The 23,757-nt window shown below is 40.8% G+C and overlaps 1 protein-coding gene across 1 annotated transcript in view; it reads right to left on the bottom strand.

The window, feature by feature from the left end:
* LOC123990170 (titin-like) overlaps positions 1 to 23,757 on the bottom strand; it is a 172,535-nt gene that overhangs the window by 101,418 nt on the left and 47,360 nt on the right. The window contains 34 exon segments of the mRNA XM_046290780.1: positions 409 to 532; positions 2,312 to 2,454; positions 2,929 to 3,055; positions 3,159 to 3,565; positions 4,660 to 4,926; positions 5,028 to 5,294; positions 5,421 to 5,687; positions 5,787 to 6,050; positions 6,227 to 6,493; positions 6,697 to 6,963; positions 7,089 to 7,215; positions 7,344 to 7,483; positions 8,099 to 8,374; positions 10,228 to 10,500; positions 10,631 to 11,026; positions 11,492 to 11,545; positions 12,193 to 13,734; positions 14,423 to 14,461; positions 15,346 to 15,414; positions 15,566 to 15,655; positions 15,774 to 15,854; positions 15,982 to 16,065; positions 16,290 to 16,352; positions 16,492 to 17,964; positions 19,754 to 19,837; positions 19,948 to 20,025; positions 20,237 to 20,608; positions 20,898 to 21,059; positions 21,428 to 21,502; positions 21,712 to 21,852; positions 22,189 to 22,239; positions 22,417 to 22,494; positions 22,715 to 22,771; positions 23,252 to 23,320. Of these exon segments, the coding sequence (XP_046146736.1) occupies positions 409 to 532; positions 2,312 to 2,454; positions 2,929 to 3,055; positions 3,159 to 3,565; positions 4,660 to 4,926; positions 5,028 to 5,294; positions 5,421 to 5,687; positions 5,787 to 6,050; positions 6,227 to 6,493; positions 6,697 to 6,963; positions 7,089 to 7,215; positions 7,344 to 7,483; positions 8,099 to 8,374; positions 10,228 to 10,500; positions 10,631 to 11,026; positions 11,492 to 11,545; positions 12,193 to 13,734; positions 14,423 to 14,461; positions 15,346 to 15,414; positions 15,566 to 15,655; positions 15,774 to 15,854; positions 15,982 to 16,065; positions 16,290 to 16,352; positions 16,492 to 17,964; positions 19,754 to 19,837; positions 19,948 to 20,025; positions 20,237 to 20,608; positions 20,898 to 21,059; positions 21,428 to 21,502; positions 21,712 to 21,852; positions 22,189 to 22,239; positions 22,417 to 22,494; positions 22,715 to 22,771; positions 23,252 to 23,320 (8,274 nt within the window).

Genomic DNA, 23,757 nt, shown 5'->3' with positions numbered 1-23,757 from the left:
ATGTGTATTTATTCGAGGTACTCCTCGCTCTTTTGTTTGGGTTTCAACCCTGTGTTTGTTTGGTCTCCGCCCCCGTGCCTTTATACGGCACTTCGTAATTTGGGCTTAATAAAAAAACTATTACGCATTCCTGTGCCTGTCTCCCGATCCTTCATGCCAACGTGACAGTAACAGAACAAATGCTGAAAGAATCAAGGGGTGTGAATACTTTCTGAAGGCACTGTAGATAAATGAACTGCACCCACACTTATGTAATTGATCTTCTTCCATTTGAAAATATCTGCATGCCATGCTTAACTAGACAAACAAATGTGTGCTAACTTGTTTAATAACAAGGACCTCTCAGTTTCAGGGAGCTCTAGTGGTATGTCAGATCATCTCCATAATGATTTAACAAATATAACCTACCCCTGACAATGAGTTTGGCCTGGGTCTTGAAGTCCTTTGCAGTGAGCCTGACTTCCCCAGCCTCTGTCAGCTTGACATTTCTGATAGTTAGGCTGTGTACTTTGCCTTCTGCTCTGGTAACCACCTGAGGAAATGAAACAGTTTAATATGTATGTAAGCCTTGTCTGAGCCAGAACGGCCCATAGGGCAGCAGTCTTTCTCCTGTATCTGTAGAGTGAAGCAGCTTTAAGTACACCACCTGGGCGCCAGTCAAACAGATTGATAAAGCCTGATTAATTGTTTTGATTACAAACATGTAACGCGTTGTTAATGACATTTTAAATGTACAGTTATGAAATATTACAGCAAAAGTGCAACACTTGGGTGGCTCACCAACACTTGAGTGGCTCACCAACACTTGAGTGGCTCACCAACACTTGAGTGGCTCACCAACTCTTGGGTGGCTCACCAACACTTGGGTGGCTCACCAACTCTTGGGTGGCTCACCAACACTTGAGTGGCTCACAAACTCTTGGGTGGCTCACCAACTCTTGGGTGGCTCACCAACACTTGGGTGACTCACCAACACTTGAGTGGCTCACCAACTCTTGGGTGGCTCACCAACACTTGGGTGACTCACCAACACTTGAGTGGCTCACCAACACTTGGGTGACTCACCAACACTTGGGTGACTCACCAACACTTGGGTGACTCACCAACACTTGAGTGGCTCACCAACTCTTGGGTGGCTCACCAACACTTGGGTGACTCACCAACACTTGAGTGGCTCACCAACTCTTGGGTGGCTCACCAACACTTGGGTGACTCACCAACACTTGAGTGGCTCACCAACTCTTGGGTGGCTCACCAACACTTGGGTGACTCACCAACACTTGAGTGGCTCACCAACTCTTGGGTGGCTCACCAACACTTGGGTGGCTCACCAACACTTGGGTGGCTCACCAACCCTTGGGTGACTCACCAACCCTTGGGTGGCTCACCAACCCTTGGGTGACTCACCAACACTTGGGTGGCTCACCAACACTTGGGTGGCTCACCAACCCTTGGGTGGCTCACCAACACTTGGGTGGCTCACCAACCCTTGGGTGGCTCACCAACCCTTGGGTGGCTCACCAACACTTGGGTGGCTCACCAACACTTGAAGCTTTTAAAAATAACTCAAGCTACGCTCACAGGAATGAACAGTCAAATGTTATCTCAACACAGATAATGCTGCACAATGACCTGAAGTGTCGATGTCCTTATATGTTTAAAATATGTTGGTGACAAAAATATGTATTTTATTTCACTTGTGATTATTATGACTGAGGTAAGTGGGGTATGTGGGTGGTGAAGATATGTTTTATATTATAATAACATATAATTTGAAGAGCATATTTTCCACACTCAATGCGCCTAAGGTAGAAACAAAACAAAGACTGTCAACAATACATTAAAATATAGATAAACAATCACAATACATAAAAACATGACCTACTAATGCAAAACATAGACATTAAGCAGATTAAGCAAATACAAATGTAAAGCTATCTTGGTCTTCAGCTTGGTAGGTATTTAGTTGCATTTTAAAGGAAGAAATGGAAGCTGCCTCCACGACATGTGCAGGTACAAAGTCAATTATTAAGTATTGTAAAGTCTTATACTGTAGTTTATGTGAATGCAAGTTGTACTGTACTTACCCTATCACTTTGCTCTAAAGACGTGGAAAACATTTACTTAAAGTTATTGTAATGACTGAGGTAGTCATATAAATTATTTGTAAAGCCAACAAAGAGCTGAATAATATTGACATTTGTTAAGTCAATTATAAACTATTAGTTGAATTTGCATATATCAATTCATAAAGAATATCTGCTTATGGCTATACAGCAGTTTATGTGAATGTAAATTCTGCAGTACTTACCCTTTCACCTAGCTCCATCTTGGTGCTTCCCAAGAACCATTCTACAACGATTCCTTCATAAGTAAGTTCACAGTCGAAAGTGGCGGTCTCCCCGGCAGTAACAGTAACATCCTTGAGAGGCCGCATAAGCCCTATACTCCGCGCTTCAGATCGAGGAGAAGACATGGTTAGTTGACTGACTCATAAGAAACAAGTCCTTCTTTCACCAGACATCTTTGTATCCCAATTCTTAACAGGCATATTCTCCTTGGTCCCTAAACTACCAGGACAACTAAGGGCTGGAGGGAAAATCGGGTTATCATGGACTGTCCTAGTTATTTGCATTTAGAGTGTCTTCTCACTGTGAATGTTGTAGCTCCACCAATCATAACCACTGACCACCCACTCCAGATAAGGCATGAGGCTTCTAAAATAGCCACAACACCTGATTGGACAACAGCTCTCCCTTGCTGAGCTTTAGTATCTTTTGCCGTCAGTCAACTAGCAAAATGGTGGAGTACAACTTGCACTACCAAAATGTACTACTTGCCGTACAAAAAGTTACTTGTCAGAGGAAAGCCATATTATTTAGTCAAAATTAAAATGTGTGTATGTATGTTGTGTCATAGGATTCTCACCTTTAACTCTGAGCTGAGCATTGGATTTAGCATTGGCAGCCTGGAAGTCGACACCTCCGGCCTGATCCATGCGAACGTTGTATAGGATAAGGACATGCTTTGTACCCTCCTCCTTAATCTCACAGTCCTGAAAACACAGATCACAGAAACATCAGTCACTACATAATACAACCAAATAAATGGTCTTGTTCACTAGGGCTATTTCAAATAAATCAAATAATACCACTTACAGGAGACTGATGAAGGGCCTCTCCTTTGAGTTTCCAGTGACCGTGGACATCATCGGCAGAGATCTCGGTCTCAAACTTGGCAATTTCAGTTTCTGTCACTTCCACGCTGTACAGTGGACGAACAACCTTAATGTCACGCTCCTCAATGTCCAGCCTGGCTGTGGTTTTATCAGAACCACAATCGCAAGTGTACTCTCCAATGTTGCCCTTCTCTGCTTTCTTCACTGTCAGCAAACGCCTCTTTCCATCGGTTTTAATGATCAGATTCTTGCTAGGCATGATTTCCTGGCCGTCCTTGAACCATTTCACCTCAGCAGAGGTCTTGCTAAGTTCACAAACCAGCATCACTTCGTCCTTCTCAACGGCAGTGTAGTCTTGCAGTTTTGTGACAAAGTAAGGTTCTCCCTCTGTCAAGCACAAAGAGGAAATTATGAGGAAATGTGAGGAAATGTAAAGTTATGTTTAATATCCTTCCTGTTTGGCCCTGTCCGGGGGTGTCCTCGGATGGGGCCACAGTGTCTCCTGACCCCTCCTGTCTCAGCCTCCAGTATTTATGCTGCAGTAGTTTATGTGTTGGGGGGCTAGGGTCAGTTTGTTATATCTGGAGTACTTCTCCTGTCCTATTCGGTGTCCTGTGTGAATCTAAGTGTGCGTTCTCTAATTCTCTCCTTCTTTCTTTCTCTCTCTCGGAGGACCTGAGCCCTAGGACCATGCTCCAGGACTACCTGACATGATGACTCCTTGCTGTCCCCAGTCCACCTGGCCATGCTGCTGCTCCAGTTTCAACTGAGCTGAGCCCTAGGACCATGCCCCAGGACTACCTGACATGATGACTCCTTGCTGTCCCCAGTCCACCTGGCCATGCTGCTGCTCCAGTTTCAACTGTTCTGCCTTACTATTATTTGACCATGCTGGTAATTTATGAACATTTGAACATCTTGGCCATGTTCTGTTATAATCTCCACCCGGCACAGCCAGAAGAGGACTGGCCACCCCACATATGCTCTCTCTAATTCTCTCTTTCTTTTTCTCTCTCTCGGAGGACCTGAGCCCAAGGACCGTGCCCCAGGACGACCTGACATGATGACTCCTTGCTGTCCCCAGTTCACCTGACTGTGCTGCTGCTCCAGTTTCAACTGTTCTGCCCTGTTATTATTCGACCATGCTGGTCATTTATGAACATTTGAACATCTTGGCCATGTTCTGTTATAATCTCCACCCGGCACAGCCAGAAGAGGACTGGCCACCCCACATAGCCTGGTTCCTCTCTAGGTTTCTTCCTAGGTTTTGGCCTTTCTAGGGAGTTTTTCCTAGCCACCGTGCTTCTACACCTGCATTGCTTGCTGTTTGGGGTTTTAGGCTGGGTTTCTGTACAGCACTTTGAGATATCAGCTGATGTACGAAGGGCTATATAAATACATTTGATTTGATTTGAACAGCAGGCTTTATGTGAATTAAATGACTCAAACTAAATGACGCCACAGTTCAATCAATAGCTTACCAAGAACAGTGAGCATGGCCTCCGAGCTCTTGCCCAAGGCTTCTACTTTGATCATGGATGTGTCATCAATGGACACCTGCTTGAAAGTCAAGGTGTGCATTTTCCCATTGTCTGACATGTGCACAACCTTGCTGGGGTGCAGACGGACGTCGTTCTTGTACCAGACGACAGAGATTTTGTCATGTGACAGTTCAATGCTGAACTCTGCTGTTTCACGCTCCTTCACTGTGACATCCTTGATGGGCTTGACAAACTCAAGACGTATACCTTATCACAAAAAGAAATCACCATTTTATTAATACAATCTCAAATATTTTCTTTATTTATGATTTGATTATTTCAAAAACATCCACGATCTCAATAATTACCTTGGATAACTAGTTTCCCTGTGGTCCTCTTGTCCTCAGCCTCAAATGTGTATTTAGCTTCATCCTCATATGCAGCCTTTTTGACCACCAGAGTGTGTATCTTTCCTTCATGGATAATCTCAAACTTGTCGTCATTTTCCAACTCCTGAGATCCCTTGAGCCAACGGAAGGTCTTGGTTGGTCTTGAAATCTCAACCTCAAATCTTCCCTCATCTTTCTCATACACTTGCACATCACTCAAAGGTGTGATAAAGGTCAGTGGCAGTTCTGGAATAAAACCAATAGGCAACATATTATAGTAGATTGAATATCAGTCGTTCTACTATTTCAATTGTGAAAAAAAGGTGAATACAGAGTAGAAATGTGAAAATAGATCAGAAATAGAAATCTTACCTTTCACTTTCAGGTTGGCTGTACACTTAGCATTGGCAGCTGTGAATCCAACCTCTCCTGTCTGGGAGACCTTGCAGTTGTATAATGTGAAAGTGTGCTTGGCACCATCCTCAATGATTTCAACATCTGGGGAAGGTGAAAGGGTTTCTCCCTTCAGTTTCCACTGGCCATGGACATCATCTTCAGAGATTTCCACTTCAAAACGAGCGGTCTCGCCATCGAAGAGCTCAACACCATACATTGGGCGAGATACCTTGATATCACGAGCTGCAATTGAACAGGGGAAAGAGGGCAATTAATTGAACCAAGAAAACAAAAACAATCTTTACTATTAGATTTTATGATTGTAAAAATGAATTGACTTACCTTCAATGCTGATGGTTGCCATGGTCTTGTCCGTATCACAATCACATAGGTATTGTCCCTTATCTTTTCCTTCCACTTTCTTGATAGACAACGTTCTTTTGTTGCCCTCAGCCCTTATGGTTACCATCTTAGAGGCCTTAATTTCAGTCTCATTATGGTACCACCTCACAGGGACATCTTTGCTGAGTTCACAGTCCAGAGTGACCTCGTCCTTCTCGACTGCGGTGTAATCCTGCAACTTCACTGTGAAGTATGCGTCACCCTCTGGAACAGGAAAATGTTTTATCAATTGCTGTAGATCAAATAACAATAACACTCTCGAATGATGCCATCTCTCCATGTTGCATAGCATAGAAGAACAATGTAGAAAACAGGAGATGAACAAAGAGCCATAAAGAGGACAAAGAGAATGAAAGAAAGAGGTACAGAGTAGGGGTTACCTAGCACCGTCAAGTTTGCCGTTGAGGGAATTCCTTTAGCCTCTGCCTTAATCTGGCAGGTATCATCTAGAGTCAACTCCTTGATTTCTAAGGTGTGTTTCTTTCCTTCAAAATGGATGAGCACGGTCCTGCTCACATGGAGTTTGATTTCATTTTTGTACCATGTCAGGGGTACCTTCTCATGAGAGAGCTCAACCTCAAACCGAGCTGTTTGACCTTCCTTGGCAGTTTGGTCCTTTAATGGTGTTATGAATTTGAGCCTCATACCTACAATATATTAGTTGAGTGCATAACAGTGTTACTGTCTTTGCCCAATAAACAGTCTTGTTGCCCAGTAAGATAATGAATCAATAAAGAATTAAGATGACAACATACTAAAAGCAGCTCATATCTAACACAAAGCCAGATCAAAGATTCAGCGCCATGTAAAACAGAAGAGTTAACTGAGAATTGTTTCAGCCAGTACTTACCCTCCACAGTCAACTGGGCTGTTGACTTTTTGCCCAAGACTTCAATAGTGTATTGTCCCTCATCATCAAATTCACTGTTGTTTATGACCAATATATGTTTCTTTCCATCATCAATAATGTCATATTTATCGCCTGTCGACAGGATGTCTGACCCCTTTAACCACATGACTTTAGGCACATCCTTTGTGATAGTACATTCAAACATAGCCTGTTTCTTTTCAGGTACAGACACGTCCTTCAAGGGGACTGTGAAGTCCATTTCCAGTTCTGTGAGGTATGAATAATGATTAAGTATGACTGACGCATTATCCACCTTCCTTTGGATCACAGAGACTTTACAAACACATACAGCACATGACAGTATATATTGTTCATTTTTGACACTTTCTTACCTGTGACTGTGAGCACCCCACTCGTGATAGCATTCAGAGCTTGATAAGACACTTCACCACACTGGTCAAGCTGAGCATTTTTCAGAGTGAGGAAACGTTTCTGGCCCTCAGATTTGATTTCAACCATCTAAAAATGTAAATACAATTTGAACAAAAGTGTAAATACATCAACATTTAAGCAACATGTACGGTACATATTTCCAATCATTGTGGTTAGAATCCAGAAATATATTAAAGTCAAATGATATGTCTTACCGGTGATCTTTGCAGGACTTGCCCTTTAAGTTTCCATTCTCCAGCCACATCCTCTTCAGATATTTCAGTTTCAAACGTAACCTCCTCTTTCTCAACAACCTCCATACTGGAGATAGGCTTCAAGATCTGAGCTTCACGTTCTGTAAAAGTATCAAAAATATTTTAAAGGATTCACTTCATGTTTATTTGATTTAAAACCTTATTTTACCAGGTAAGTTGACTGAGAACACATTCTCATTTACAGCAACGACCTGGGGTATAATTACAGGGGAGAGGAGGGGAGATGAATGAGCCAATTGTAAACTGGGGATGGTCAGGTGACCGAGATGGTATGAGGGACAGATTGGGAATTTAGCCAGGACACATGGGTTAACACCCCTAGTCTTACGATAAGTGCCATGGGATCTTTAGTGACCACAGAGAGTTAGGACACCTGTTTAACATCCCATCCAAAAGACAGCACCCTACACAGGGCAATTTCCCCAATCACTGCCCTGGGGGATTTATTATTATTTATTTTTTTACACCAGAGGAAAGGGTGCCTCCTGCTGGCCCTCCAACACCACTTCCAGCAGCATCTGGTCTCCCATCCAGGACCAACCCTGCTTAGCTTCAGAAGCAAACCAGCAGTGGGATGCAGGGTGGTGTGCTGCTGGCAAAGGCTATCATGTAGATAGCGTTAGTGGACAACATAACATGCAATTGCAGACCGTAACATAACATACAAGTAACATAACATAGAATGTGCAACCAACCTCCAAGAGTCAGGTTAGCTGTGTATCTGCGGCCTTCAACCTCCATGGCATATTGCCCAATATCATCAGGTGATACTTTCTTAACTATGAGAGTCAGTTGTTTTCCTTCTTTCTTGACCTCAGTCTTGTCAGTGGGATCATTAGGAATCTCCTTGTCGCCATGGAACCACTTCCAGTTGGGGGTTTCTTTGAAGAGCTCACATTTGAAAGTGGCAGTGGCCTTGGGTTTCACATGCTGATCTCTCAATGGTTTCTGCAACCAGTCTCTGATAATTTCTGTAAAATAAAATAAAAATTAATATTGAAAAAATGGCTCCTTTTCATGTAGCCAAGACACAACAAACATGAGAAGACAGGCACAGGACTACAATCCACATACAAAAACATAGCAGGGAAAGTCGAAGACCAACTAGAGACGATCCACAGGAACTGAGTATAATGGGGGTCTCCTGGCAAGAGGCAGAAGCCCTCACACAGAATGTTGCATTACAACCTGTAATTTAAAGAGATTTTTATTTGGATTTCGTGTAATGGACATACACAAAATAGTCCAAGACTTGGACTAGACTTGTTTAAAAAAATTCTAAAAAAAAAAAAAACTGAAAAGTGGTCCGTGCATATGTATTCACCCCCTTTGCTATGAACACATTACCTTTAGAAGTCACATAATTACTTAAATAAAGTCCACCTGTGTGCAATCTAAGTGTCATATGATCTGTCACATGATCTCAGTATATATACACATGTATATAAAAGGCCCCGGAGTCTGCAACACCACTAAGCAAGGGGCATCACCAAGCAAGTGGCACCATGAAGACCAAGGATCTCTCCAAACAGGTCAGGGACAAAGTTGTGGGGAAGTACAGATCAGGGTCGGATTAAAACACAAATCTGAAACTTTGAACATCCCACGGAGTACCATTAAATCCATTATTAAAAAATGGAAAGAATATGGCACCACAACAAACCTGCCAAGAGAGGTTCGCCCACCGGAACTCACGGACCAGGCAAGGAGGGCATTAATCAGAGAGGCAACATTGAGACCAAAGACAACCCCGAAGGAGCTGCAAAGCTCTGCAGTGGAGATTGGAGTATCTGTCCATAGAACCACTTTTAAGCCGTACACTCCACAGAACTGGGCTTTACGGAAGAGGGTCCAGAAAAAAAGCCATTGCTTAAAGAAAAATATAAGCAAACCGTTTGGTGTTCACCAAAAGGCATGTGGGAGATTCCCCAAACATATGGAAGGTGGCACTGGTCAGATGAAAATGTAGCTTTTTGGCCATCAAGGAAAATGCTATGTCTGGCGCAAACCCAACACCACTCATCACCCCGAGAACATCCCCAACACCACACCATCATGCTGTGGGTACGTTTTTCATCCTCAGGGACTGGGAAACTAGTCAGAATTGAAGGAATGATGGATGGCACCTTCTAGCGGAATAATAACCCTAAGAATACTGATAAAGCAACACCCGAGTGGTTTAAGGGGAAACATTTAAATGTCTTGGAATGGCCTAGTCAAGGCACAGACCTCAATCCAGTTGAGAATCTGTGGTATGACTTAAAAGATGCTGTACACCAGCGGATCCCATCCAACTTGAAGGAGCTGGAGCAGTTTTGCCTTGAAGAATGGGCAAAGATCCCAGTGGCTAGATGTGCCAAGCTTATAGAGACATACCCCAAAGAGACTTGTAGTTGTAATTGCTGCAAAAGGTGGATCTATAAAGTATTGACATTGGGGGAGGGTGAATAGTAATCCACACTCAAGTTCTTTTTTTGTCTTATTTCTTGTTTGCTTCACAACAAAAATATTTTCCATCCTCAAAGTGCATGTTGTGTAAATTAAATGATACAAACCCCGAAAAAAAATCCATTTTAATTCCAGGTTGTAAGGCAACAAAATAGATAAAATGCAAAGGGGGTGAATACTTTCGCAAGCCACTGTATGCTTCCAAAGGGGACAAAGGATGAAGTCAAGTATGTCAAGCTATGTAGCAATTACACAATGTTTTTCCCGTGCTTATGAATAGGCTAGTAATGCATTATTTAGATTGGTTAAATGAATTGCTCCTAAAATGATTAGTGCATTTGTTTAGTTACAAATATAGATATTCTCCTATACATACCAATGATTTTGACATCTGTTTTAGTCCTGATGTCATCACACTCGCAAGCATAAATGCCAGCGTCGTCATCTCCTGTGTCCTGGATTGTAATGGCATGCTGCATTCCAATGACATTGATAGCCACTTTTCCAGGGATGTTTTTAAGAGGGACACCATTCTTCTTCCAGACCACATCTCTCTCTTTGTTCAACTCACAGGTCAGGTACATAGGCTGACTCTTGAGGACCGACATACCATCCTCTTCCAGAGTCTTTACCCACTTCACAGGCAATTCTATGAGGAAAGAAAGTCATATTCCAAAGCATACATCAAATATGACTTATCTTTAAGTAATCAGAGAGGTTGAAAAGACGTAAAGAAGTTTGTAACACAGAACAAATATGTATGGATTTAGAATAAGTACCTTCTACTATTAGTTTGGCAGTTGTTGTCTTTTCTTTGTTGCCCAGCTTGGCAACACAAGTATATTCACCAGTGTCAGAAACTTGCACATCAATGATGAGCAGTTTGCGATCTTTGCCATCCGAGTAGAACTTGTGTTTTGGGCTCTCTCTTATGTTGGCGTCATCTTTCATCCATGTAGTAATTGCAGTAGAAGGCGAAACCTCGCACTCAAACGTAGCAGAAGCGCCGACTGACTCAGCCTCCTGTAACACTATGTCTTTGAGTGGTCTCGTAAACTTCAGGGGAACTGCTTTGAGCTGGAATCCAAAAGGATTAGCATCTGGGGGTTTGTCTCCTCCAGCACCGGGCTTCAGTCCTCTACCCCGACCACCACCAGGTGAGGGGGTTTGCTTAGCTGAAATCGGAAAAATGTAAATGCATGATAAGTTCAACAACACTACCTTTGCTAAGACGTTTTGTTTTATTTCATTTTTAAGAACTGTATTTTTTCAGTACATGAACGTCAACATAAAACCTCAGAGAGAAACCTCTCTTGGACATGTCGCCAAGGGCAACAAACAAGTGGCATTACCGTATTTCCCAAAGAGGATGAAGAGTATTAAGCAAGTTAACAACACAATAAAACGCTACTATACGGACTATAAGGAAGTAATATACGGACTCAAACATTCAAACACATTTAACATTTAAAATTAAAATAAATCATAGTAAATAAGACAAGATAGGTATGATTACAAACACCTATAAGGGAAACCCATATAAGGATATAGGTTAAAGTCATGATATTTCTGAGCACTTTAAGTTTCCATATCTTTATCACACCCATATTACCAACATGCATGTTTTTGTTTATTCTCACCTTGAATGCCTCTACCTCTACCTCTACCGGCAGCATCCTCTTTTGGTTTCCCATCTGAGTAAAGACAATTGTATGACTTTCTCATTAAGAAATCAAATATATGACTACAACTGGCAAAATGGTTGGACATTACACAGAAAACTGTGAAAGATGGGAAAGATGAATGGATACAAAATGAAGCACCAAGGGCAAGATTATTGGACATGAGAAGATGGCATGGACATAGAGAATTGAAAAAATGCCAGAACTTGACATGGAGAGCTTGAACACGCTGTAATTGATGTGTACAAGACAATGGAGACAAATATTAGTACATCTGGACAGTGGACAAACATGACTGACGTTGATACTTGGACTGCACAAAATGTAGACATTAAGATGAGAAGATGAAAACATTAAGATGGACATGGTTGGAAAACACAGTGTGGACATGGACATGGTTGGTCTACATAGAATGAGGACAAGACGTGAGACAAAAAGATGGACATGGTTGGAAAACACAGTGTGGACATGGACATGGTTGGTCGACATAGAATGAGGACAAGATGTGAGACAAAAAGATGGACATGGATGGAGGTAATGAAAGATGGATGTCTAGCTCGACGATAACTGGACAGATAGATTAATGGATGAATGGAGGATGGATCAGGTGAGACACTTCCTGAGCCACCAGTGGTAAGTTTCAGCAGCCATAATCTCACCTCTGCTGGCACCTGGCATTCCAGGGGTCTCACGTGCATCACCTTCCAAAGGTTCCTCTCCCCAGTCTTCTGTGGATCCAGAACTATCTCGAGGGACAAGTTCCCATCCCCAACCTTCATTGTCAGATTCCAGCTCCTTCTCTGGCTCCTCCTCAAAGACTTCCTCCTCCAACTGAGTTGAAATCTTTCGTAACTGTACAGGGGACAGTTCCTTTATTGCTGGCACCTTCTCTTTAACAGTTTTATGTGATGCTTCCTCTTCTGGTGATATTTTCTTTGGAACCTTTTTTAGGGTAACACCTTCAAATGAATCTTTAGGTGAAACCTGTCTAGGGAGCTTTTTGGTGCGTTCTGCACTGGGCTTCCTCTCCATAATAATTTTTTCAATTTCTTTTGGCTTTGGTTTTTCAACCTTAGGTGAAGGAGTCTTTTTCAGTTCCACCTTTTTCTTAAGTGTCTCTTCATGCTTCAAAGGTTTGTCTTTTTCTTTTTCTTCTGGTTCTTTAGGCACAAGCTCCACCTTTTTTAACTGTGTTGGTTTTTCCTCTTGAGGACTCTTTTCAATTTTCTTTACAGGTACTGGTTTTGGAGGACTTGGCTTTTGATGAAGAGGTTTTTCAGCCTCTTTCTTCTTCTCAGGCTCCTTCTCAGGCTTCACAGTTTCAGCTTTTGGTGACTTAGAAAATGGCTTCAATTTAACTTCTTCCTTCTCTTGCTCCTGCGAAGGAATTGTCTTCACCTTTGTCAGTGGTTTGTCAAACTCTTCGACGTGTTCATCTTCAGGAGCTTTGGCCACTGGTTTAAATTTGGCTGCCTGTGGCTCTTTCGTATCCTTTGAGATGGTTTCAGATTTCTTCATAGGAGCAGAAACGGATTCTTTAACTGCTTCATCTCTTTGTGGTCTCTCACTTCTATCATAAGCAGCTCTGGATTCAGTGTCTTTTTTGTCTTTCTCTGGCTCAACAGATCCCGGTTTAGCAGGTTTTTCAAATGGTTTAAGCTTGACAGTTTCTTGCTCTTTCTCGTCTGATGGCAATTTCGATACCTTCTTCAGAGATAAACTAGGTTGGCCAGGTGATTCTTCTTTCAGCAACTTTGGTGTTTTCTTCAAACCCATTTTCTCCTCAACTTGGACATCTTTCAGAACCTTTTGGGATTTTTTCAGGTGAACCAAAGATTCCTCAGTAGAATCTTTTGATGCAACTTCTTTAGGTTTGTGAAACTCCACCTGTTCAATTGGCTTCTTAACGTATACTGAGGTTCTCTCAGCTATTTCTTTTGTTTCAAACATATACGCCTCTCTCTCGTAACTTTCAACAACTATGGTCCTTGAGGCTTCCTGGGTCGGAACCTCCGGTTCAACTGTCTCTTCTTTTGAGGGTATCTGTGTCACCCTTTTCAGCTTAATGATATCCTGCTCTTCCTCAGTGTCCTTTGAAATTCTGGTCACTTTCTTCAAAGTTGGCATTTCAAGTTTTTCTTCCTTCAGAACAGGAATTCTACCCTTTTTCTTTATAATCGTTGACACCGCAGTTGTTTTTGCTGAAGTAGTAAGATTTTGTTTAAGACAGAGAGCAACGACCAACAATTATTCATTTGCATCACAAAACAACACAGGACTCCAATATTAAACATTTTAAAGCAATACTGTACACTCCACATTCACTCGGCAACAAAAGATTTAGGACAGTTCACGGGACATATTTTCAAACAGACAAGTTAAACAGACATTTTCCCAAATAAAGTAAATTGGTATCTATCATGTATTTAAATGAGTAATTCATTGACCAAATGATGAAGCTATCTTTTAATGTTTGATCCCTTAATCTGTTTACTATCTATGTTTTGCATTAATAGGTAAAAAATAATGCTTTGATATATTGTTATTGTGTTCTACCCTTTGATATATTGTTATTGTGTTCTACCCTTTTATATATTGTTATTGTGTTCTACCCTTTGATATATTGTTATTGTGTTCTACCCTTTGATATATTGTTATTGTGTTCTACCCTTTGATATATTGTTATTGTGTTCTACCCTTTGATATATTGTTATTGTGTTCTACCCTTTGATATATTGTTATTGTGTTCTATCCTTTGATATATTGTTATTGTGTTCTACCCTTTGATATATTGTTATTGTGTTCTACCCTTTGATATATTGTTATTGTGTTCTACCTTTGATATATTGTTATTGTGTTCTACCCTTTGATGTATTGTTGCAATCTTACCTTTGCCAACTCCCCCAGGTGCTGTTACAGGGCCCTTGTCTGTAGGAATGTAGGAATGTAAGAGTCCAGTTAAGGTATAGGATGAAAATATATTGTAAGGGATTTGGGAAAGCACCCATACGTTTGTGGCTAAACACTAGGATAGGATGTGATAAACTGTCTTATAAGAGGGGAAAATGTACTTTGAGACACAGTATAGCTGTATACAATTAACACTGTACATTACACACTCAACATATACACTATACATACATTGGACATTACCCATGTCATATTTATTATACACATCTCTTACAGCCACATACATCAAACATGTACTATGTACATATATACACTACAAGAAGCAGGGGTATCAATATTTGGGTTAGAGGAAGAAGTGTGTCATGCAATATGATGAATTTTGATGATTTGAGCAATGTATTCCTTTTCACATTGATGAAGACTTTTTGAAATGTAATGACTCTGTAGCAGGTGTGTAAGTACAGGCAGTTGCATGCGACTTACCCCTATTGCCAATATTTTCTGAGAAAAGAGTACTGCATGTACTTACTAGCCTGTACAGGGTAACTACTGTTAGTTATTACACTAGTAGAGTGTAGAAGTGTCTTTATTCTAAGCATGCACATTTTGTTAGAAGTACACCCTTAAAGTGAGTAGGTATCATGAGATAAAGACAAACAGATAAACCTCTAACAAGGTTTAAAAGTATGCTGTAGAGTAGACAGACAAACGAAGCAACATAACATTTGGTTTCTAAGTGCCAGTGTAAAATGCAAGTATACATGTTGTATACATACAGGTGTGTTCACTCATACTACTTAAGTGCAGCATGTGTGAGGCTCACATGCTCTTAGGAACCTGTCAATAAGAGCAAACAGACATTTGAAGAACACACCATGAATGACAGAAACAAGAAAGACTACCTTCAGGGGGTGAAGCACTAGGTGAAACAGGTGAAGGCGTTTTCATCGGTGGGGAGGATCTCTTTTCAGCTGGTGACATTTTAAATACAAATATGCCAAAGGTCATCATCAGGACAATCAAGAGTGTTTGAGCTAAAATTTGCTCACCAACTACAAACATTTAATAGAGCAGATAGACATTAAGAAAAAACTCAATTGAAACAAACATCAAAAACACTACCTTCAGTAGGAGACACTGTTTCTACAAGAGGAGCAGGTGAAGGCTTTGGTATCTGAGGTGGTGGGGAGGCTTTCTTCTGCACTGGTTTCACTTTAAATACAAGTATTCTAAGGTCACATTCAAGAACTGACAGCTTGAGCTAAGAGTTGATAAACAAACACAAACATTGACAGAACATAACATGAATGACAAAAACATAAGAGACTACCTTCAGGGGGAGAAGCTTTCTCCACATGGGGGGCATCTGAAGGCTTTGGCTTCGGTGCAGAGATTTTCTTGTCTGGTGTCGCTTTAAATACAAGTACCCCAAGGTCACAATGAAGAACTGACCACTTTGGCCAAAGACTCATTAAAGAAACACTGAAAGAGCAGACTATCATTTGAGGAAAACAACATGCATGACACAAACACACTACCTTCAGGGGATGATACTTTTTCTACATAGGGAGCAGGTGAAGGCTTTGGTGTTGGAGGAGAGATTTTCTTCTCCTCTGGTGGTTCTTTAAATACAAGTACACCAATGTCACATTCAAGAAAAAACTATTTTGGTTTGTTTAAGATTTGTAAACAAACACTGACACAATGAAACAGATTGAAGAAGATTGCGACATGAAACATTAAGGACAACACTTAGGAAAACACAATACAACAAGAAGATGTAAGAAGAAGAAGATGTAAGAGTTTAGTTTAGTTTTTGATGAAGTCGTAAGAGTCCCTTTAGTACCTTGTGGACGAGTGGTATCATCTGTAATTGAAACAGGGACCACTTCAGGGGCGACCCTTTGGTCTGGACAAGAAAAAGTATTATGCAATATTTAGACAACACAAAGATTTAGTCATGACAATATACAGTCCAACAAGGAAAGACGTAAGAAGAATACACAAAGACAGACAATATATAAGAATGAGGCCCTCAGATTAAATACCTTTGTGAGGTGTTGGAGGCTGAACTCTCTCTTCTTCTTCTTTTTCCTTTTGTTTGATTGACTTCTGTGATATTTTAGATTTATACGGGATGTCATCTTCATTAGGTGAAACAGCTTTCTTATATGCATTGGCTTCTTCCTCAGATAAGACAGCTTTCTTAGAAGGAATGGTTTCTACCTCAGATAAGACAGCTTTCTTAGAAGGAATGGCTTCTACCTCAGATAAGACAGCTTTCTTAGAAGGAATGGCTTCTACCTTAGGTGAGACAACTTTCTTAGAAGGAATGGCTTCTACCTTAGGTGAGACAACTTTCTTAGAAGGAATGGCTTCTACCTCAGATAAGACAGCTTTCTTAGAAGGAATGGCTTCTACCTCAGATAAGACAGCTTTCTTAGAAGGAATGGCTTCTACCTCAGGTGAGACAACTTTCTTAGAAGGAATGGCTTCTACCTTAGGTGAGACAACTTTCTTAGAAGGAATGGCTTCTACCTTAGGTGAGACAACTTTCTTAGAAGGAATGGCTTCTACCTTAGGTGAGACAACTTTCTTAGAAGGAATGGCTTCTACCTCAGATAAGACAGCTTTCTTAGAAGGAATGGCTTCTACCTCAGATAAGACAGCTTTCTTAGAAGGAATGGCTTCTACCTTAGGCGAGACAACTTTCCTTTGAGGAATAACCTTTATACTTAAGATAGCTTCTTTCTTAGTGGTAGGAGTAGCTGATTTCTTTGGTGGAACCACTGTCGCTGGGTCAATGTGTCTAACACTATCTCTTTGGGTTGCATCTTCCTCTTTCTTTGCAACAATGGCTTGAATTGGTTGATCATCTATTTTCTTTATTGGAACTTCTTGCCTTACTATCTCAGTTTGTTGTATATCTTCCTCTTCTAAAGAAATATCATCCCTTACGTTTATCTGAGTCAATTCCTTTTCTCTCTCATATATCATAGCTTTGTCTCCATATGATACCTCTTCTCTGAAACTAACTTCCTCTGCCAGGGAAATTTTCTCAATGAAACCTGTTCTCTGTGAAACTTGCCCTGCTTCAGTCACAGGATCCCTCTTCACTGAAACGTCTTGCCTTACTTCAGTTACTGAAGCCTTCTTCACTGCAACTACTTGCCGTGCTTCGGTCACTGAATCTCTCTTCACTGAAACTTCTGGCCTCTTTTCAGCCACTGAATCCACCTTCACTGAAACTTTTTGTGGCACTTCAGTCACAGAATCCCTCTGCACTGGAACTTGTTGCCAAGTTTCAGTCACGGAATCCCTCTTAACTGAAACTTCTTGTCTCATTTCAGTTACTGAAGTCTTCTTCACTGAAAGTTCTTGCCACACTTCAGAAGCTGAATTAAGGTTTGGTGAAACTTCTTTCAGCTGTTCAGTCACTGAATCCCTCTTCACTGAAACATCTTTCCTTGCTTCAGTCTCTGTTGTTACAGTTAGCTCAGTTGTTGAAGGAACTGCGATGGCTTTAAAGACAACACAAATTCAAGATTTGCACAAGAAGAATATATGAATTCAAGATTTGCACCATACAGCGGTGACTAAGAAGATGACAGTAAAACACAGAGACACTTTTACATAAAAGGTTGCCTGGAAGATGTGAATGTGTTTGAATAACATTCTGAAAGTATTCAGACCCCTTGACTTTTTCAACATTTTGTTACGTTACAGCCTTATTCTAAAATGGATTTAATATTTTTTCTCTCAAATCAATCTACACACAATACCCCATAATGACAAAGTGAAAACAGGTTTTTTGAATTGTGCTATGACACTGGAAATTCAGCTCAGGTGCAGCCTGTTTCCATTGATCATCCTTGAGATGTTTCTACAACTTGATCGGAGTCCACCTGTGGTAAATTCAATTGATTGGAAATTATTTGGAAAGGCACACACCTGTCTATAAAAGGTCCCACAATTGACAGTGCATGTCAGAGCAAAAACCAAGCAATGAGGTCGAAGGAATTGTCCATAGAACTCCGAGATAGGATTGTGTCGAGGCACAGATCTGGGGAAGGGTACCAAAAAATGTCTGCAGCATTGAAGGTCCCCAAGAAAACAGTGGCCTTCATCATTCTTAAATGGAAGAAGTTTGGAACCACCAAGACCCTTCCTAGAGCTGGCCGCCCGGCTAAACTGAGCAATCGGAGGGGAAGGGCCTTGGTCAGGGTGGTGACCAAGATCCCGATGGTCACTTTAACAGAGCTCTAGAGTTCCTCTGTGGAGTTGGGAGAACCTTCCAGAAGGACAACCATTAGAGTGGCCAGATGGAAGCCACTCCTCAGTAAAAGGCACATGACAGCCCGCTATGAGTTTGCCAAAAGGCACCTAAAGGACTCTCAGACCATGAGAAACAAGATGCTCTGGTCTGATGAAACCAAGGTTGAACTCTTTGGCCTGAATGCCAAGCGTCACGTCTGGAGGAAACCCAGCACCATCTCTACGGTGAAACATGGTGGTGGCAGCATCATGTCTGGAGGAAACCCGGCACCATCTCTACGGTGAAGCATGGTGGTGGCAGCATCATGTCTGGAGGAAACCCGGGACCATCCCTACGGTGAAGCATGGGGGTGGCGGCATCATGCTGTGGGGATGAACGGCGCAAAGTACAGTGAGATCATTCATGAAAACCTGCTCCAGAGCGCTCAGGACCTCAGACTGGGGTGAAAGTTCATCTTCCAACAGGACAATGACCCTAAGCACACAACCAAGACAATGCAGGAGTGGCCATTCAATGTCCTTGAGTGGCCCAGTCAGAAGCCGGACTTGAACCCGATCTAACATCTCTGGAGAGACCTGAAAATATCTGTGCACCGATGCTCCCCATCCAACCTGACAGAGCTTGAGAGGATCTGCAGAGAAGAATGGGAGAAACTCCCCAAAAACAGATGTGCCAAGCCTGTAGCATCATACCCAAGAAGACTCAAGACTGTAATCGCTGCCAAAGGTACTTCAACAAAGTACTGAATAAAGGGTCTGAATATTTATGTGAATGTGAATTATTATTATTTTTTAATTTGCAAAGATTTCTAAACCTGATTTTGCTTTGTCATTATGGGGTATTGTGTGTAGATTGATGAATAAATAAAAACAAATGATCAATTTTAAACCTGTAGATTAGCAAAATTTGGAAAAGGTCAAGAGGTCTGAATACTTTCCGAATGCAATGTATATCAAAATGTGACTTTCAAATGATCTGTAATGACTGCATTTTAGAATGTAGAATTGTAGAACACATGTAATGCAGTACAATACCTTTTACTTCAGGGGTTTCTTTGGGCTTAGGTGTGACTTCTAATTTTGCAGCCGGAATAACTTTCTCTGGTTTCTGGGGGACTTCTATTCAAACAAGTTAATAATAAAAGCAATCACTAAAAGGAGCTCAAAGTTACTGAGAATCATGTATGTACCAACATGTGCTTTAGGAGAAGTCATGGTTTCTAGCATACCTTTTGTGACAGCAACGTCATCCTCCTTTTTAGGTTTAGTTACTGGTGTTCTCACAGGCGGCTCATCCTTCCGTTTCACTTTTTGAAGACACACATGACATTACCAAACAAATCGCAATACAGTAGAAGCGTGACAGCACAAACACAATATAAACAGAATCTTAAGGAATTCATTCTGTTCAAAAGACTACCAAGAGTTTTGAAGATGAAAGAAGAGTTCAAAATGGAAAGGAAACCATTTTTTAACCATATCAGCATTTTCAATATCCAATGACGTTGAAATATATACCTTTATCTGTGTGGATTTCCTTTGGTGCAACTGGCTCTGCCGTGCTTGTTGCTTGCTGTGGCTTTTTAACTGCCTCTTCCTTTGGTGCTGCAACTGGCTCTGCCGTGCTTGTTGCTTGCTGTGGCTTTTTAACTGCCTCTTCCTTTGGTGCTGCAACTGGCTCTGATTTGCTCATTGCTGTTTTTTTAGCTGCCTCTGTTGGTGTTGGTGCAGTTGGTGCTGCAACTGGCCTAGGCTTGCTAGTTTCGAGCTTTTTATCGGCATCTGTTGGTGTTGGTGCAGTTGGTGCTGCAACGGGCCTAGGCTTGCTAGTTTCCAGCTTCTTATCGGCATCTGTCTTTGGCCTCTCCGTTGTTTTAACATCCGTGATAACTTAAAAGGACATTCGTCAGTTGTTTTTTGCTACTTAAATCATCGATGGATGAAGAAGAGAAACCAGTATGTGCTAATCACACTCTAACGAGTGCTTTGCACATTTACAAAGAGCATGCTAAGTCAAGAAATAACCATAAAAAGACAACAATTTACAGAAAACAAGTTCTGACAAACAAACCTTCAACATACTGGCAAACAACACATTATTTAAATCAAGAAACAATCAGATTTGTGGATTGCATAAGAAGAGTACATATACCCTCAAGGATATATGACTTTCAAGTACCTTTTGTTGGAGTAGTGTCTGTCTTTTTGGGAACATCTTTAGGTTTAGGTGGTGGAATCACAGATTCTTCTTTCTTTGTGATCTCTGGTACTTTTATGGGAACAACCTTAGCTGCAGGTGGTTGAGGTGTGGGTTCTTCTTTCTTGATGATTATTTCTGGCACTTTTTAAGAACATTGTGAGTAAATGGATGATTCACCCAAAACACAAATTACAAGCACATATTCTATGGGCCTATTGAGTCAGCAATCCAATATTTGGGTTTGTTTAAGCTGTGGCTAAGGAAACCAAACAAATCTTGGATTGCTGACTCTACGGATTCAAATATTGCTTGCTAATTATCCATATGATAATTTAAGAATTGTAATTTGGGAGAATTTGGAACAAAAAAACACTGCTAAAGAGGTTAGCATAAATAAGAATGAAGAGATAGCTTGTTCACAACACTTAGAAGACATGTACATACAACACAGCTTAAGATGTAAAGTATATTGCAACGAGTTAACATTTTTGCTAAACTGGAAGCTTTACCTTTTTTTGAAATTTCCTCTTGTGGAGGTGACTCTGGCTTTCTAATGGGCTCAGCTTTGGGGTATTCCTCGGGAACTTTAAAGAACATTTGTTTTGTTTTAATGCTCAATAATGAATTCAGAGTGAAGCAAACAAAACAAACAGATGCATACATATCTCATTACAAACATCAATAAACACAGGTAGACATAAAGACATTGTGTTTGACTTGGACAAAAATAATGCATACATGTCATAAAAGGACGGGAGTAGGAAAGAGCAATACAGACAATATATAACAGTACCTTTGGGGTGAGGAGCTTCTGGTGTCTTTGTGGGAATGGGTTTTGGCTTTGGTTGAGCTTCAACCCTAGCTGCAGGTGCCATTTTTGTCTCAGGGGCCACTTTGGGCTCAGTAGCCATATGAGGTATGGTTGTAGGCACATCTTTCAGGTAATACAGAAACACTACCATTAGCAAATGTAAAGAATATACTTATAAAAGATGTAAGACTAAGAGAAAGCAAGAATACACACATGACAGTAAACAGTTCAATAAGAAATGATCCAATGCTCTCAAGTGAATTACTTCACAGGCATTGATGATACTAACAGTGAGTATGTTTCACCACTGTCAAACCACAAACAATGACAAGCCACAGACACATACAAAAATATGGAATAAAATCATATAGAAAAGACACATTGAACACGCACAGAAAATGAGACGAATCAAAAACAGTTTATATAATGCATTGGCTGACATAAAAAAAGGTGTAATACCTTTGCTGGGTTCTGGTCGTGAAATGGGCCGCTTTGGTTCAACATATTCTTCTAAGATAAATGAAAAAGGTACTAGACTTATCTGATAAAAGTAAACACATTTAAAATGCTAAGAATCAAATCAGCGTGCTATTCGCATTAAGAGATCAACAGACAAAGACACAAAGGACAGACAGAGAAAAGAGCGAGGGACAGACAAAGTAACACAAACACACAACATTACTGTACCTGTAGGAGTGGGACAGGGCTTTTCATGTTCAACCAGTGGAGTGATCTTTTCTTCATGAGGCCTCCTTGCTTCAGGTACTTGAAAACATTGTGACTCTGTTTAAATGTCTTTCTCTGCACATACAGTACGCTGTACATTGTAGATCTTACATCCTACATAACTGATGACATCAAACATACTTGACATAAACCAAACATTGTTTACACAAATGAACAGTCATTAAGAATGGTTGACAAACAACATAGAATTAAAGAGAAAGGAAAGAATGACCTTAGAAGCACAGGGTCATGTGAATACCTTTGGTCGGAGCTGGAGCTGATGGCCTTTCCTCAGGTTTCTTGTAAGCTTCAGGAACTTCAAAGATAATTCCTTCATTAGAATACTAACTACTGCACAAATACTACTGCCATTTGCGCCAGTAGACACAAAGGGGATAAGTTAGTAAGTAGGCTAATACTATTGCAAAAACTCTACTGCCTTACATGCCAATAGACAAAAACACAGTAACTTAGTAAGTAGGCTAATACTACTGCAAAGCTTTGTCTGCAGTAATTTGGTGTTACATTAATACTGTGTTAATGAAGCACTTTACATTTAAATTGATATTTATGCAAATAGATATTGCCGCACATTGGCAGACTCACAGACGACAGCAGGTATGTACAGTAGTTGGACAGACAAAAGAGTTTGTTTGGACGAACACATAAAGGAGTGTTTTTCCTTGACAACATGTAGACCCAATGGCCATTTTTCAAGAGAAGTTACAAAGTAACATAGATTTTGGCATGTTTACAAGTTTAATTCACAGCCATAAGCTGTCTTATGTGTCAATACCTTTAGGTACTCCTTCTCTTGTTCCCACTTGAGTTTTGGAAACACTTTCATCAACGGGGATCCTTTCTCCTGATGAAAAACAAGGAACAAACTTAGCTAAGGGAATTTAAAGAAGTTAAAATTAACAAATGTAGGACTGACACAACATATCCTAAAAAAAATGATCATCAAATAGGATGGAAGAAACAACAATGTCATACAGCATTTAAATAGATGTAATGGTGATATTAGGGATTAATCAATGATCCTGTATTTACAGTACAACAACTGAAGAAACACAAAAAGAGGGATAAAATGAAAGTGTCAGTACAAGAAAACAAGGGAACATTGACATGACATACAGTACATAAAGTACACGCACACGCACACGCACACACACACACACACACACACACACACACACACACACACACACACACACACACACACACACACACACACACACACACAACCGTTGAACCTATTACAGTTGACAAACAGAGAGACATATGCTTGACATATGCAGA

The sequence above is a fragment of the Oncorhynchus gorbuscha genome, linkage group LG01, assembly GCF_021184085.1.
Source record: "Oncorhynchus gorbuscha isolate QuinsamMale2020 ecotype Even-year linkage group LG01, OgorEven_v1.0, whole genome shotgun sequence".
NCBI classification, from domain to species: domain Eukaryota; kingdom Metazoa; phylum Chordata; class Actinopteri; order Salmoniformes; family Salmonidae; genus Oncorhynchus; species Oncorhynchus gorbuscha.
The sequence above is the reverse complement of the archived record's forward strand: the minus strand, read 5'-3'. Positions and strand labels throughout refer to the sequence as shown.